Consider the following 14,815-nt stretch of genomic DNA (forward strand, 5'->3'; position numbering starts at 1 on the left):
CAGTAGGGCCAAAAATTAGGATACTAGCTTTATTTTCAAAAATACAGAGGGATTTCTTAGATCAAGGTTACAATCTCTGATATCAACTAAAGTATACCATAGTACTAGTCTAATGTGTTTGCAAATGTATCTATAACTCTTATCAAGAAACACAAGCAACTGTAACCTTTGCAATTGTAATCCACACAGAGGAGAATTGCCTGGTATTTCGGGGCTGGACTGACCATGTCGGCGGGATCAGACTGATATACTACAGGAAAGTTTTCCTCTGTGAAAAGCACAATTGGGCAGAAAGAAGCTACTACCAGGTGGCAACCGGGCCATAGAACAAGCTATTGATGCTGCTGTTCGTTCCTGGCAGACTGCTTCTCATTCTGTTTTGCATATGTAAATATGACCCTGGGGATAGTCTCCCTAAGGGTGATGGGGGAAACCAGACGTGGACTCCTTGCCCAATGTGCTTAGAGGGATATGGCTGCACCTCACTGACGAAGCCCAAAGGAGGCCGAAACGATCGTCTGGGGTTGTCATGTTCCTTGTTCAGAGGAGAACTGCCTGGTATTTCTGGGCTGGACTGACCATGTCGGCGGGATCAGACTGATATACTACAGGAAAGTTTTCCTCTGTGAAAAGCACAATTGGGCAGAAAGAAGCTACTACCAGGTGGCAACCGGGCCATAGAACAAGCTATTGATGCTGCTGTTCGTTCCTGGCAGACTGCTTCTCATTCTGTTTTGCATATGTAAATATGACCCTGGGGATAGTCTCCCTAAGGGTGATGGGGGAAACCAGACGTGGACCCCTTGCCCAATGTGCTTAGAGGGATATGGCTGCACCTCACTGACGAGGCCCAAAGGAGGCCGAAACGATCGTCTGGGGTTGTCATGTTCCTTGTTCAGAGGAGAATTGCCTGGTATTTCGGGGCTGGACTGACCATGTCGGCGGGATCAGACTGATATACTACAGGAAAGTTTTCCTCTGTGAAAAGCACAATTGGGCAGAAAGAAGCTACTACCAGGTGGCAACCGGGCCATAGAACAAGCTATTGATGCTGCTGTTCATTCCTGGCAGACTGCTTCTCATTCTGTTTTGCAATAGTGATAACCTAACTGAAACATAGGCATATGGAATACAAGGGTGCATCACCTCTGTTGTCCCCACAATGCATAGAGAAATAGCACCCCTTATTTAAAAGCACAAATACTGCAAATGAGTGGCCCTACATCTACCCAGCTGCTAAGTGATTGTTATGTGTATGATAAATATCTCTCAGCCTTGGTTCTAATTTGTGGTTTCTAGTTATTTTTAGTTCTCAATATTCAAAATCATGGAATGATCATCTGGCATCAACTGCTAGACTCACTTTGGTGTGTTTCTGATGTCAAGGCTAATAGCTAGGGTTGGGCGAATGTTTTGCAACATTCGAAAAATGAAACTAATTTTAACACATTTGTTTGTTTCAAATTTCGAATGTTTGTACAACATTCTAACATTTATTTAATGTAATTGTATTTCTAATGCTATCTTTAAATTAAATTCAAATTGAATTATGCAATATTCTAATTAGAAAAAATTGAATTGATCTATCTGTAATAGTATTTCTAATTCTCTGTTTAAATGTAATATTTGAATTATGCAATTTTCGAAATAGAAAAATGTAAATCAATATATTTATATCTATTATGTATCACTTTACTAAATTCCGTACCACATCAACTATTGAATTTTAAAATAGTATTTGTTAAATCGAATGTCACATTCGAAATTTTAAATGTGGATATACGATCTAATTAACAACTTTCAAAAACGAAAGTAACATTCGAAAACAAGAAATAACATTAGATTACTGAATTTTTATGGATTTTCGTTCTTTTCAACATTCGAATGTCCAAAACAAATGTCCACATGACTATTTATTCTACCAAGCGAAATGCACTTTAAACGCATTCACCAATTCCTACTAATAGCTCTATGTTTGTATGAACTTATAAAAAAAATACAGCAATCAAGATAAAGGAGAGAATTGGGTGAGTGTAAAATAGATTATATTTTGAAAATTCTATGGGCCAGATTACAAGTGGAGCGTTCTTTAAAGCTCCTGCTCAAGCGTCAACTGTGCTAGAAGCTTTTTGAACGCATTGGGTAAACTGATTTTGTTTGAGCTGTAACCAGAAGAGCGCAAAAAGATGAACTTAGAATGTCGCACGCTTGATAACCTATTCACCCATAGAAGTCATTGGAGCAAAAAAGTAGGAAAAAAACAACCGACTCGCGCACAAACCCGATCCAATATTCTCACCCGACTTGAAAATATGAATATTTCTCATTGCAATGTTCTTAACATAACAAGCAGAATACGTTCTATTTATTCATAAATACAGATTTCTATATATACCTGATTTTTTTTTTTAAGTACAATGTACTATATATCTACACCTATATATATATATATATATATATATATATATATATATATATATATATGTATATGATTATATATAGGTATATATACAGATATATGTATAGAAATAACTATAAATACTTAGAACATATTCTTCTATGTGCAGAACATAGGAATGTGAAATATTTACAGTAAATACATAGTTAAAACCTTTATTAAAAATAAATATTGCATAAATGTTTTTTTCATGTTTTCATCTACTTAATTGCAAAGGGCTCCAATGCACATATAAATACATATGTACACATATATAGACATATACATCTCTAGACGTGTATATGTATGTGTATCTCAATGTTAAAGTCTTTTGCCTGACTTTTTTTCTAACACCTCAGACCTCATATCTTTGAACCCTTATAACTTTTTTGTGCAATATTTTTTTTAAATCATTGTTAGTAGATGATGTTATTATGAGTGTAACTGTGCTTTTACATCTACTCCAGAGATCTCATATCTTTTAGCCTTTATAACTTTTGTGTGCAATATTTTTTTGTAATCATTTTTATTAGACGGTTTTATTATGACTGTAACTGTATTTTGTAATGTATTTTTGATGTATTTTGTGACACCTTTTTGTTTGGCGAAACAGTTAACCAGAGCTCTGAGGAGGCACTAGCCCGACGAGCGTTAATTTAAATTGCGCTCAAGAGATCGGGTTTACTTTCAACTTATACGAGTGGAAAACCAGATGCGCACAACATCTGCAATATACCCCCTATTGCTCACGTGTAACTTTTAGTTTGCATACATTGTCAAAATTGGTCACCCTTCTGTAAAATGTATCTTGTAGTTTTATGATTATATATTTTATACCAAATAATGTTCTGCTCGATGGTAAAAGGTAACAAAATACTACATTACATCTGATTTTCAATAATGATATCTTATTAAACAATATAGGGATACAATTCTAGAGTTTGTTTTTTGGGAAGAGAAGATTAACTGATGCAGGGACATAAAAGTTGTATTTGAAATATTTAGTAAATAATGACTCTAAGTGCTATTTACCATGTGTGCCATAAAAAAAAATCACAGAAAATGTAATTTATGTTGCATTTCATATGATGTAATTCTCTCATATGATAATATTCTTGCAAACTAAACTTATTTTATAAAAATGTATTGTCTGTCAAAAAAAAATATTACCTGTTTAGGTACCTCACAAACAAAATACTGAAATGTGTAATGTACAAAATATGTAAATGTACAAAAATGCCAAATGATTAAAATCTGTAGTACAGCTGTGAGAAATGTCTCAGCACAGAAAGGGTTAAAGAAAAATAAAAAACAACGTTTCTATAAATATTTTTTTAAACCATAAAATGTCCATTTGAAATATTTTGGCAATAATGACTCTAGTACTGTTACTTACTATGTATTCTATAGAAACTAGCACAGCAAAGTATTCTATGTTTGCATTTCATATGGTGGCATTTTCCCTGGTATTTCTACAAACTAAAGTTATGTTATGCAAATGTTTTGTCTGCTTAAAAAAACAAGGTATGATCTGTGGGTACCTCCTAGACATAATACTGAAAATGATCTTTAAATAAGTGTGAAACAACTAAAAGCTATATCACAATGGTATGAAATGTCTCAGCACAGAAGGGGTTAAAGAAAAAAAAAATACAAAGCCTCAGGACTATTTTATAATATGTATAATTGCAAGAAATTAATACAAACAAAACTTGGCTTAGCAAACTGTACATACATAAATAATATGTTCTATTTTAACATTTGATCATTTTTTTCCTTCAGAACATTTTCTTTATTTCATTTCTTACATCCAGTTTCATAGATTTTTTTAAAAAGTGCCTCTTATTTTTACATCTTCAAATTTTAAAGCTGAGGTTACTTAGCTCATGCTTCCCTCATTGCCTCAACATAAACCTGACTTAAAAAAAAAAAACACTGAGGAAAAGTAAAAAAATATTTTGCCATATTAAGCTCTTTAAAATGTTATATTACAAGCATCTAAAATATTACCATTTCCTTGCGGAATCTTCTCAAATACTGATAACACTCTCAGTGTGGATAAGTTAACGGCTTGTTAGAGTTTTGATCGTCAATATGATGACAAAATCATTTTGGCTATGCATAGTTTTCAGTAAAAGTTCAAAACAGTGTAGTACAAAGAATTCCACCCTTGAAAATGCGTCATTTGATAACATAAATAATCTGTATAGTTATCAGTATCGTCGTGGCTTTAGTAATATTATATTTGCAAGGGTTAGTTCAGGTAAATAAAGCTGCCACAATGAGTGCAATAGAAAGCTGACAACAGCCCAAGTTTCAGTGTCTGTCTCCAAAGGCAAAGTTTAATAAAGAGGGACGCCTATATAGGAGGTGGTCCATTGGTGTATCTCAGCATTGGGTGAAAGGACCTGGCAAAGTTATTGGCAAGAGTACAACTGTAGTCTTCTTCAGTCATTGGTACAAGGCAAGCAAGACCAATCAACAGCAGCAGAAGAAGCTGGAGTGGTAGAGCAGCTCGTAAAACGCGTAGGAAAAAGGATTCATGACGCTGAGTCAGATGGTCCTCAGAACGGGAGGAACCTGAACCAACTTCTTTGGACCTGCTATGTAAAGTAGAAATAAAATGAGTATATTGAAACATGTTTATTTGCTCATTCTAAGCTACCGCTGACTATGAAAAGTAGAATAAAAACTGTAATATCAGTCTTTCTGTACATTGTAATACCATCATATTGGTCTTATTAAAGACATACAAATGTTGACTGAGGTATTGATGTTGATTATCATGTTTAAAACAAGAGAATGCCAATTTTATATAAAGATGAACTTTATCCTGGTTAGCTTACCTTATTATGTTTAAAGCAGATACAATAGCAGGACATTCTTAAGCAGTCATCAACATAGACTAATAGAAATACATACATAGAAATATTAATTTTATTTAAAAATTGGAACTATAGCGAGAGCCATATATAACTACCAGAGACAAATTGACTCAAATGTATTCATAAACTAGCGATAAAGCAATGTTGGTTTTGCCAAAATGTTGTACTAAGCTTGTTTGGGTTGAATGAAATAGCTTTTAAGCAATTCATGAAAATAGTTTAACAGCTATGCACCAACAGCAGGCCGTAATTAGTTGCGCTTTTTGACAAACTAAAGTTTTAGGCGGCATATATCATTGTTATTGTATTGAGAGAAGCAAGACATATGCAAATTAACATTCTACTAAAAATAAAATCAAAACATTTGTACAGGTTGTTGAATAATTATATTATTTTTGCCCAGTTACAAAAGTAACTTTGTAAACAATGGTAAATATCTTGCACTGAACCAATAAAAATGTATTTAGATCATAGTTATTAACCTCTGCCCTTCAACACAAACCAAAACATCTATAATTGCCTATGAAAATTTCTAATACAAGTTTTAGGGTATTTTTTACTTTCATGTTTTGACAATGCTTGCAAGTTAATGATCTGAGGTAAGAACAAAAGGAACACACAGTGCCTAATTACGATTCACACCTGTCAAGGGGCAAGGTGCTGATTGTACACAAAACAATTTCATTTTACAATGCAAAGGAAAAGTTTTACCAAACATCACACAGGACCAGTAATAAATTAATTTACACTAGAATAATGTTAAACTGGCTTCACCTGCATTAACTCAAAATCTATGGATGTGAAAAGGTCAACTCATAGACGTAATTTAGAAAGTTGTTTAAAATTACATGCTCTATCTGAATCATGAATTCAGAAAAAAATGATTGGGTTTCATTTCTGTTTAAAGGAACACTCCATTAAATTTGTTTCTATCACTCAAATGAATGAGAAGCATTTAAACAATATGAAGTGAAAACTCTTAAATTAATAAATCTGTTTAAGGTATGTAGTTCCTGCTAAGGCTCATTGGCTGACAGGTACTTCCTGCTAAGTCTCATTGGCTGACAGGTACTGCCTGCTAAGGCTCACTGACTGACAGGTACTTCCTGCTAAGGCTCATTGGATGACAGTTACCTTCTGTTAATGCTCATTGGATGATAGTTTCCTTCTGCTAATGCATATCGGCTGAATGGTTCTTCTTGCTAATGCTCATTGGTTGAATAGTTCTTCCTGCTAATGCTACTTTGACTGACCATCAGTATTTGTAGTGAATCTCTTATGAGTCTTAGCAGGAAATCAACAACTAATACAACTATAGATACAGAATTTTTTTAACTCTGCCTTTTCTTCAGGAAAAAATCAAATTAACCCTTTGAGTGCTAAGCACTTTCCCACCTGGGTGCTAAGATTTTTTAATGTTTTTTTATTTTTTGAACAATTTATTTTTTACTTTTTTTTATTTATTTCAGACCCCCAAGACTTACACTGTTGGAAAGGTTAGGCGATTACCTTTCCAATGGTGGGTCTGTAGCTGCTTAGATGCCTGAGATACAGGCTTCTAAGCAGCATGCCCCCTGCTCCTATACTTAACATTGTTAAGTATAAATAAAGTTGAGCTGTGATGTCATCACGTTATTGCGAGTGACGTCACCACGCAAAACGGGATGCCCCGGCGATGCCTGTCACACTACAGGCACGATCGCCGGGGTGGGAGCCCTCAGATCTCCCTCAAGGTGGGAGAGTGCTACTGACGGCTCTGAGCCGTCATTAGCACTAGAGTGGGAAACTCTGTGACGGCTCAGAGCCGTTATTAGCACTCAAAGTTAAAGGGACATAAAACACACATTTTTTTTTTTCTTTTCAGATTCAGATAGAGCATGACATTTTAAATAACTTTCCAAATTACCACCATTATCTAATTTGCTTTGTTATCTTTGTATCCTGTGTTGCAAAGTATACCTAGGTAGGCTCAGGGGCAGCAATGCCCTACTGGTGATTGCACATATAAGCCTCTTGTGATTGGCTCACCTGATGTGTTCAGCTAACTCCCAGCAGTGTATTGATGCTATTTCAACATAAGACACTGCGACAATTAAGCAAATATGATAAAAGAAGTCAAGTTGTTTGATATCGTATGCTCTATCTGAATCATGGGAAAAAAAATATTGGGTTGTATGTCCCTTTTAAGTGACATGAAACCCAATTTTTTTCTTTAATGATTTAGATAGTGAATACAATTTTAAAAAGGTTTCTAGTTTACTTCTTTTATACAATTTGCTTTGTTCACTTGCTATTGTTAGTCTTTGTTGAAGAGATATCTAAATAGGTAGGGTGCACATGTCTGGAGGAAATACTTGACAGGAAATAGTGCTGCCATCTAGTGCTGTTGCTAATGTGTAACAATGTTGCAAATCTGCTGTCAAAGTAATGCAGACACGTGCACACATGAATTTACCTTCTTGCTTTTCAACAAAGGATAGCAAGAAAATAAAGAAAATTTGATAATAGTAAATGAAAAAGTTGTTTAAAATTGTATGTTCTATCCGAATCATAAAAGAAAGGTTTGGGGTTTTGTGCCCCTTTAAAGTCTGATTGCAACTTACAACTTCTAACAACTTAAATGTCCATTAAAGGTGATGAAGAATAAACTTACTTATTGACATACTATTACTACCACTAGAATTATTATTATTACTATTATTACTAATAATAATATTTTAATATTTAATTATTCTTTTTTTATTATCTAGATTCTAGCTGCTGTAAGAATGTAATTAATATGACCAAATATTTTTTTTTTATTTATGTATCAGAAATCATTCACTGCAAAAAATGTATTTACAAAATAAATGTTTTAAAAGAATTGAAAATTGTTATTTTTGTTGAAAAAACAGAATTTATGCTTACCTGATAAATTACTTTCTCCAACAGTGTGTCCGGTCCACGGCGTCATCCTTACTTGTGGGAATATCTCTTCCCCAACAGGAAATGGCAAAGAGTCCCAGCAAAGCTGGCCATATAGTCCCTCCTAGGCTCCGCCCACCCCAGTCATTCGACCGACGGACAGGAGGAAAAAATAGGAGAAACCATATGGTACCGTGGGGACTGTAGTTAGAGAAAATAATTCATCAGACCTGATTAAAAAACCAGGGCGGGCCGTGGACCGGACACACCGTTGGAGAAAGCAATTTATCAGGTAAGCATAAATTCTGTTTTCTCCAACATTGGTGTGTCCGGTCCACGGCGTCATCCTTACTTGTGGGAACCAATACCAAAGCTTTAGGACACGGATGAAGGGAGGGAGCAAATCAGGTTACCTAAACGGAAGGCACCACGGCTTGCAAAACCTTTCTCCCAAAAATAGCCTCCGAAGAAGCAAAAGTATCAAATTTGTAAAATTTGGCAAAAGTGTGCAGTGAAGACCAAGTCGCTGCCTTACATATCTGATCAACAGAAGCCTCGTTCTTGAAGGCCCATGTGGAAGCTACAGCCCTAGTGGAGTGAGCTGTGATTCTTTCAGGAGGCTGCCGTCCGGCAGTCTCATAAGCCAATCGGATGATGCTTTTAAGCCAAAAGGAAAGAGAGGTAGAAGTTGCTTTTTGACCTCTCCTTTTACCAGAATAGACGACAAACAGAGAAGATGTTTGTCTGAACTCTTTTGTAGCTTCTAAGTAGAATTTTAGAGCACGGACTACATCTAAATTGTGTAGCAAACGTTCCTTCTTTGAAACTGGATTCGGACACAAAGAAGGTACAACTATCTCCTGGTTAATATTTTTGTTGGAAACAACCTTTGGAAGAAAACCAGGCTTAGTACGCAAAACAACCTTATCTGAATGGAACACCAGATAGGGCGGAGTACACTGCAGAGCAGATAACTCAGAAACTCTTCTAGCAGAAGAAATAGCAACCAAAAACAAAACTTTCCAAGATAACAACTTAATATCTATGGAATGTAAAGGTTCAAACGGAACCCCTTGAAGAACTGAAAGAACTAGATTTAAACTCCAGGGAGGAGTCAAAGGTCTGTAAACAGGCTTGATCCTAACCAGAGCCTGAACAAATGCTTGAACATCTGGCACAGCTGCCAGTCGTTTGTGTAGTAAGACAGATAAAGCAGAAATCTGTCCCTTTAGAGAACTCACAGATAATCCTTTATCCAAACCTTCCTGTAGAAAGGAAAGGATCTTAGGAATTTTTATCTTATCCCATGGGAATCCCTTGGATTCACACCAGCAGATATATCTTTTCCATATTTTATGGTAAATTTTTCTAGTTACCGGTTTTCTGGCTTGAACCAGAGTATCTATCACAGAATCTGAAAACCCACGCTTTGATAGAATCAAGCGTTCAATCTCCAAGCCGTCAGCTGGAGGGAGACCAGATTTGGATGTTCGAATGGACCCTGTACAAGAAGGTCCTGTCTCAAAGGTAGCTTCCATGGTGGAGCCGATGACATATTCACCAGATCTGCATACCAAGTCCTGCGTGGCCACGCAGGAGCTATCAAGATCACCGAGGCCCTCTCCTGCTTGATCCTGGCTACCAGCCTGGGAATGAGAGGAAACGGTGGAAACACATAAGCTAGGTTGAAGGTCCAAGGCGCTACTAGTGCATCCACTAGAGTCGCCTTGGGATCCCTGGATCTGGACCCGTAGCAAGGAACCTTGAAGTTCTGACGAGACGCCATCAGATCCATGTCTGGAATGCCCCATAATTGAGTCAACTGGGCAAATATCTCCGGGTGGAGTTCCCACTCCCCGGGATGGAATGTCTGACGACTCAGATAATCCGCCTCCCAGTTTTCCACTCCTGGGATGTGGATCGCAGATAGGTGGCAGGAGTGATCCTCCGCCCATTTTATGATTTTGGTCACTTCTCTCATCGCCAGGGAACTCCTTGTTCCCCCCTGATGGTTGATGTAAGCAACAGTCGTCATGTTGTCTGATTGGAATCTTATGAATCTGGCCTTTGCTAGCTGAGGCCAAGCCCTGAGAGCATTGAATATCGCTCTTAGTTCCAGAATGTTTATCGGGAGAAGAGACTCTTCCCGAGACCATAGTCCCTGAGCTTTCAGGGATTCCCAGACCGCGCCCCAGCCCACTAGACTGGCGTCGGTCGTGACGATGACCCATTCTGGTCTGCGGAAGCTCATTCCCTGGGATAGGTGGTCCAGGGTTAGGCACCAACGGAGTGAATCTCTGGTCTTCTGATCTACTTGAATCACTGGAGACAAGTCTGTATAGTCCCCATTCCACTGTTTCAGCATGCACAGTTGTAATGGTCTTAGATGAATTCGCGCAAAAGGAACTATGTCCATTGCTGCAACCATCAACCCTACTACTTCCATGCACTGAGCTATGGAAGGACGTGGAACTGAATGAAGAACTTGACAAGCACTTAGAAGTTTTGATTTTCTGACATCTGTCAGAAAAATCCTCATTTCTAAAGAATCTATTATTGTTCCCAAGAAGGGAACTCTTGTCGACGGAGACAGAGAACTTTTTTCTATGTTCACCTTCCATCCGTGAGATCTGAGAAAGGCCAGAACGATGTCTGTATGAGCCTTTGCCTTTGAAAGGGACGACGCCTGTATTAGAATGTCGTCCAAGTATGGTACTACTGCAATGCCCCTCGGTCTTAGAACCGCTAGAAGGGACCCGAGTACCTTTGTGAAAATCCTTGGAGCAGTGGCTAACCCGAATGGGAGGGCCACAAACTGGTAATGTTTGTCCAGAAAGGCGAACCTTAGGAACTGATGATGTTCTTTGTGGATAGGAATATGTAGGTACGCATCCTTTAGATCCACGGTAGTCATAAATTGACCTTCCTGGATTGTAGGTAGAATCGTTCGAATGGTTTCCATTTTGAACGATGGTACTCTGAGAAATTTGTTTAGGATCTTTAAATCCAGAATTGGTCTGAAGGTTCCCTCTTTTTTGGGAACTACGAACAGATTTGAGTAAAATCCCATTCCTTGTTCCGCCATTGGAACTGGGTGTATCACTCCCATCTTTAACAGGTCTTCTACACAATGTAAGAATGCCTGTCTCTTTATTTGGTTTGAGGATAAGTGAGACATGTGAAACCTTCCCCTTGGGGGTAGTTCCTTGAATTCCAGAAGATAACCCTGAGAAACTATTTCTAGCGTCCAGGGATCCTGAACATCTCTTGCCCAAGCCTGAGCAAAGAGAGAGAGTCTGCCCCCCACTAGATCCGGTCCCGGATCGGGGGCTACTCCTTCATGCTGTTTTGTTAGCAGCAGCAGGCTTCTTGGCCTGCTTACCCTTGTTCCAGCCTTGAATCGGTTTCCAGGCTGGTTTGGTCTGTGAAGCATTACCCTCTTGCTTAGAGGATGCAGAACTAGAGGCCGGTCCGTTCCTGAAATTACGAAAGGAACGAAAATTAGACTTATTCTTGGCTTTGAAAGGCCTATCTTGTGGGAGGGCGTGGCCCTTTCCCCCAGTGATGTCTGAAATAATCTCTTTCAATTCTGGCCCAAAGAGAGTTTTACCCTTGAAGGGGATATTAAGCAATTTTGTCTTGGATGATACATCCGCTGACCAAGACTTTAGCCAAAGCGCTCTGCGCGCCACTATTGCAAACCCTGAATTTTTCGCCGCTAATCTAGCTAATTGCAAAGCGGCATCTAAAATAAAAGAATTAGCCAATTTAAGTGCGTGAACTCTGTCCATAACCTCCTCATATGGAGTCTCTCTACTGAGCGACTTTTCTAGTTCCTCGAACCAGAACCACGCTGCTGTAGTGACAGGAACAATGCACGAAATGGGTTGCAGAAGGTAACCTTGCTGTACAAAAATCTTTTTAAGCAAACCCTCCAATTTTTTATCCATAGGATCTTTGAAAGCACAATTATCCTCGATAGGAATAGTAGTGCGCTTGTTTAGAGTAGAAACTGCCCCCTCGACCTTAGGGACTGTCTGCCATAAGTCCTTTCTGGGGTCGACCATAGGAAATAATTTCTTAAATATAGGAGGGGGGACAAAAGGTATGCCGGGCTTCTCCCACTCCTTATTCACTATGTCCGCCACCCGCTTGGGTATAGGAAAAGCGTCGGGGTGCACCGGAACCTCTAGGAACTTGTCCATCTTGCATAATTTTTCTGGAATGACCAGGTTGTCACAATCATCCAGAGTAGATAACACCTCCTTAAGCAGTGCTCGGAGATGTTCTAATTTAAATTTAAATGTCACAACATCAGGTTCAGCCTGTTGAGAAATTTTTCCTGAATCTGAAATTTCCCCATCTGACAAAACCTCCCTCATGGCCCCTTCAGATTGGTGTGAGGGTATGACAGAGCAATTATCATCAGCGCCCTCCTGCTCTTCAGTGTTTAAAACAGAGCAATCGCGCTTTCTTTGATATGCAGGCATTTTGGATAAAATATTTGCTATGGAGTTATCCATTACAGCCGTCAATTGTTGCATGGTAATAAGCATTGGCGCGCTAGAAGTACTAGGGGCCTCCTGCGTGGGCAAAACTGGTGTAGACACAGAAGGAGATGATGTAGAACCATGTCTACTCCCTTCATCTGATGAATCATCTTGGGCAATTTCATTATCTGTGACAGTACTGTCCCTACATTGTTTGGACGCTATGGCACAATTATCACACAATTTTGAAGGGGGAGACACATTGACTTTCATACATATAGAACATAGCTTATCTGAAGGCACAGACATGTTAAACAGGCTTACATTTGTCAATAAAGCACAAAAACCGTTTTAAAACAAAACCGTTACTGTCTCTTTAAATTTTAAACAGAGCACACTTTATTACTGCATATGTGAAAAAATATGAAGGAATTGTTCAAAATTTACCAAAATTTCACCACAGTGTCTTAAAGCATTAAAAGTATTGCACACCAATTTTTAGAGCTTTAACCCTTAAAATAACAAAACCGGAGCCGGTTACAGTTTAAACCCCTCTACAGTCCCAGCAACAGCCTTTGCTGCGACTCTACCAAGCCCAGAGGGGAATACGATACCAAATGACGCCTTCTAGGAGCTTTTCCAACTAATTTTAGATCCTCACACATGCATCTGCATGTCTTACTCTCAAAAACAACTGCGCAGTAATGGCGCGAAAATGAGGCTCAGCCTATAACTAGTAAGGCCCTTCCTGACTGGAAAAGGTGTCTAACATAGTGCCTGACGTTAAAAAACGTTCCCCAAGTTTATAAGTGTGAATTACCAGCATGAACATGTATAAAATGCCCAAATAAAGCAATCGATTATGCCCATAAAAGTGTCTATCAGTTTTATAGCCCATATTAAGCCCTTCATTCTGCTTGAGACTAAGAAAATGGCTTACCGGTCCCCATGAGGGGAAATGACAGCCTTCCAGCATTACACAGTCTTGTTAGAAATATGGCTAGTCATACCTTGAGCAGAAAAGTCTGCTAACTGTTTCCCCCAACTGAAGTTAATTCATCTCAACAGTCCTATGTGGAAACAGCAAGGGATTTTAGTTACTGTCTGCTAAAATCATCTTCCTCTCACAAACAGAATTCTTCATCTTTTTCTGTTTCAGAGTAAATAGTACATACCAGCACTATTTTAAAATAACAAACTCTTGATAGTAGAATAAAAAAACTACAACTAAACACCACATACTCTTAACCATCTCCGTGGAGATGTTGCCTGTGCAACGGCAAAGAGAATGACTGGGGTGGGCGGAGCCTAGGAGGGACTATATGGCCAGCTTTGCTGGGACTCTTTGCCATTTCCTGTTGGGGAAGAGATATTCCCACAAGTAAGGATGACGCCGTGGACCGGACACACCAATGTTGGAGAAATAAGCATTGTTTTGCAGTTCCAGAACACGCCCTTTAAAATCATCTTGAATGTTTATGTTTCTTTCTTTGCTGTTGCCAAACAGGGACAGATACAAATTACCTCCTGAACATATCAACAAACCACTGTGTAGCATGTAGGAGCATCAGGGCTCTGCATCACATGGTAAGCCTCTTGGGGGGGGCTACAATTTTCTGAGTTGAATTATATGAAAAGCAGGCAAAATAAATAATGAAAGTGCATTGGATTTTTAACGTTATGCTGAAATAATCATTTATAAGAAATTCAATTTTAAGTTTAATGCTACTTTACATGTTTTTATTTTTTTGCTGAAGGGAATATTAGATGATATATATTTTAACTTTTCATTAAACAAAAAAAAAAAGTTTTCTTTATTATCATGTGAACTGATACTGCTCAAAAGCCAAAATTTCAAGAGGCAAAAAATGAATCTGAAAAGTTAAAAAAAAATCACTTGAAATGTTGCTGGATTTCTGATGGTTTGGAATCAGTGGTATTTTCCAGCAACCAATTCATTTGATGCAAATGCTAACATGTGAGAAGTCACAGGTGTCCCGTTGACAGAGTCAATGTGGGTGGGGTCGTAGGTGTTCCTTTGGCAGAGCTTGCGGCCCAGGGGTGTTACTAGGTGGTAGGGGTGTGACTAGGCATTTAGA

General features: G+C 38.3%; 1 protein-coding gene across 1 annotated transcript in view; it reads right to left on the reverse strand.

Annotated features, from left to right (window-relative positions):
- Positions 1 to 4,104: 4,104 nt before the first annotated feature.
- Positions 4,105 to 14,815, reverse strand: part of SYNE1 (spectrin repeat containing nuclear envelope protein 1) — a 780,519-nt gene continuing 769,808 nt past the window's right edge. The window contains 1 exon segment of the mRNA XM_053711805.1: positions 4,105 to 5,037. Within this exon segment, the coding sequence (XP_053567780.1) occupies positions 4,797 to 5,037 (241 nt within the window). The 3' untranslated portion in view covers positions 4,105 to 4,796.

The sequence above is a fragment of the Bombina bombina genome, chromosome 4 (assembly GCF_027579735.1).
Source record: "Bombina bombina isolate aBomBom1 chromosome 4, aBomBom1.pri, whole genome shotgun sequence".
NCBI lineage: Eukaryota > Metazoa > Chordata > Amphibia > Anura > Bombinatoridae > Bombina > Bombina bombina.